Raw genomic sequence first — 2307 nt, 5'->3', positions numbered from 1 at the left:
AAATAGTGCGGGAGAAGGGACTCCACAGGTGGGAATGGTGGCCGCCCGTTAGGATGCTCACAGGATGCAGACTGAACTCGGAGAACTAAGCGAAAGCAATATACTTGTTGGGACGGGAGTTGGGGGGGGAGGGGGTGCCGGGCGGGCAAGGAAGAAGTAACAGAAAGAAAGGGACCAGGATAAGTGGGCAGAGGAGATGGGTGTGCGCCCACGGGGATCTGTGCAAGAGAGGCAGTGCGGGTACGAAATCAATAAGATGAATGGGCCGATCGCCAGCTCAAAGCTAAAGGAGAGTAAGAAATAAAGAGAAAGAAAAGAATATTAAATCGAGGGAGAATGAGAAAATAAACCCAAAAAGGGAAGAGGAGGGGGCGAGTGCGCCTGTTACGGCGTGGGTGGGGTTGACTAGAATAGAGTACATTATGCAGTTCATTTAGTTAACAAGTGAAATAATGAGGAAGCGTGCACAGTGAATGCCAAGAGAAAGGGCACAAAAACCCTATTGAGAGGCCCCGGCCGCTCCTGGCGTAGCCCATCACATGGCAATAGTCCTATTTAAACGGCGCCGCCGGCGTCTTTCAGCACCACGAGCGCTGGCCAGCACCTCGCGCGCTCCGGGCGGCGCCCGCAGCAGCAGCCAAGGTGATTCCAGCCCCGGCTTGAGTCGCGCGTGGAGCCTCCCAGGCCCCGGAAGCTGCGGGTGGCCGCGGCCGGAGGAAGCCACTACCGGATCCGCAGTTCCCTCGGGCGCCAGGGGCGGGCTGGCAGCAGGTGGACCGCGCGCCGGAGCCATGCCGCGCTCCTTCCTGGTGGACTCCCTTGTGCTGCGGGAAGCCAGCGACAAGAAGGCTCCGGAGGGCAGCCCGCCACCGCTCTTCCCCTACGCGGTCCCGCCGCCGCACGCGCTCCACGGCCTCTCTCCGGGCGCCTGCCACGCACGCAAGGCCGGCTTGCTGTGCGTGTGTCCCCTCTGTGTCACCGCTTCGCAGCTGCACGGGCCTCCCGGGCCGCCCGCTCTGCCGCTACTCAAGGCGTCCTTCCCTCCCTTCGGATCGCAGTACTGCCACGCACCCTTGGGCCGCCAGCACTCCGTGTCCCCTGGAGTCGCCCACGGCCCGGCCGCGGCCGCAGCAGCTGCGGCGCTCTACCAGACCTCGTACCCGCTGCCGGATCCCAGACAGTTTCACTGCATCTCCGTGGGTAAGCGGGGTCCCCGCGTGAACTTTCGCAGTGGAGGGGAACAGTGATCTCGGGGGCAGGCAAGAGAGCGAGCTAGGGATCGGGAAGCGGCGCGCTATGGGGGCGGTGAGGAGACTCGAGGGGCGCCCACGGTGCTAGACTGGGACCGGACGTAGGAACCGGGGAGAAGCTGGAAGATCGTGGGTCTAGGGCGGAGGAAAAGGGGTTGAGGCCAGCTTTGGAGAGTTCCATATAGGGATGTTAGGGACAAGGGATTCCGAGGAGAATTGGAAAGTGTGTGACTTGGAGTAGTGAGTGGAAGGGACGTGCGTCTGAGTCTAAGGTTGTAGCGGGAAATTAGGCCCAAGGCTCAGAGGTTTAATGATGATCTCTGTCTCTCTCTCTCTGTCTCTCTCTGTCTCTGTCTCTCTCTCTCACTCCCGCCCCCGCGTCGCCCGCCCTCCAGACAGCAGCTCGAACCAACTGCCCAGCAGCAAGAGGATGCGGACGGCGTTCACCAGCACGCAGCTCCTGGAGCTGGAGCGCGAGTTCGCGTCCAACATGTACCTCTCCCGCCTGAGGCGCATCGAGATCGCGACCTATCTGAATCTGTCCGAGAAGCAGGTGAAGATCTGGTTTCAGAACCGCCGGGTGAAGCACAAGAAAGAAGGCAAGGGCAGCAGTAACCACCGCGGCGGAGCTGGGGCGGGGACAGGCGGGGCCGCCCCGCAAGGCTGCAAGTGCTCTTCGCTCTCCTCAGCCAAATGCTCAGAGGATGACGACGAATTGCCCATGTCTCCATCTTCCTCCGGGAAGGATGACAGAGATCTCACAGTCACCCCGTAGGTGCGCCTTTTAGAGAGCCATTGCTTCCCCCACCCCCACCCACACCCCGGTCCTTCCCGTACTTCAAAGACTGCTTCCCAGGCACCTGCTGGCCAATCGACGGATTTCGTAAGGGCTTGCTCTGGTGCACAGCTCTAGGCAGAGCTGAGACCTTAGCAGGGACTTGAAGACAGTGTCCCTGTCCCTTGGGCTTCAGGGTGTTTAGGAGGACTCCAAATGGCAAACGCCGTGTCCTTCCCCGGGACACAGCCTCTTCTCCCACAGGCACGCAGGCCCGAGCAC

The 2307-nt window shown here is 61.3% G+C and overlaps 1 protein-coding gene across 1 annotated transcript; it reads left to right on the top strand.

Annotated features, from left to right (window-relative positions):
* The first annotated feature begins 791 nt into the window (after positions 1–791).
* Positions 792–2025, top strand: Gsx1 (GS homeobox 1). Its single transcript, XM_052167828.1, has 2 exons — positions 792–1200; positions 1646–2025. Exons 1-2 carry the CDS (start codon positions 792–794, stop codon positions 2023–2025), a joined length of 789 nt encoding a protein of 262 aa, XP_052023788.1.
* Positions 2026–2307: the final 282 nt, after the last annotated feature.

This window comes from Apodemus sylvaticus, chromosome 22 (assembly GCF_947179515.1).
Source record: "Apodemus sylvaticus chromosome 22, mApoSyl1.1, whole genome shotgun sequence".
NCBI lineage: Eukaryota > Metazoa > Chordata > Mammalia > Rodentia > Muridae > Apodemus > Apodemus sylvaticus.
The sequence above is the reverse complement of the archived record's forward strand: the minus strand, read 5'-3'. Positions and strand labels throughout refer to the sequence as shown.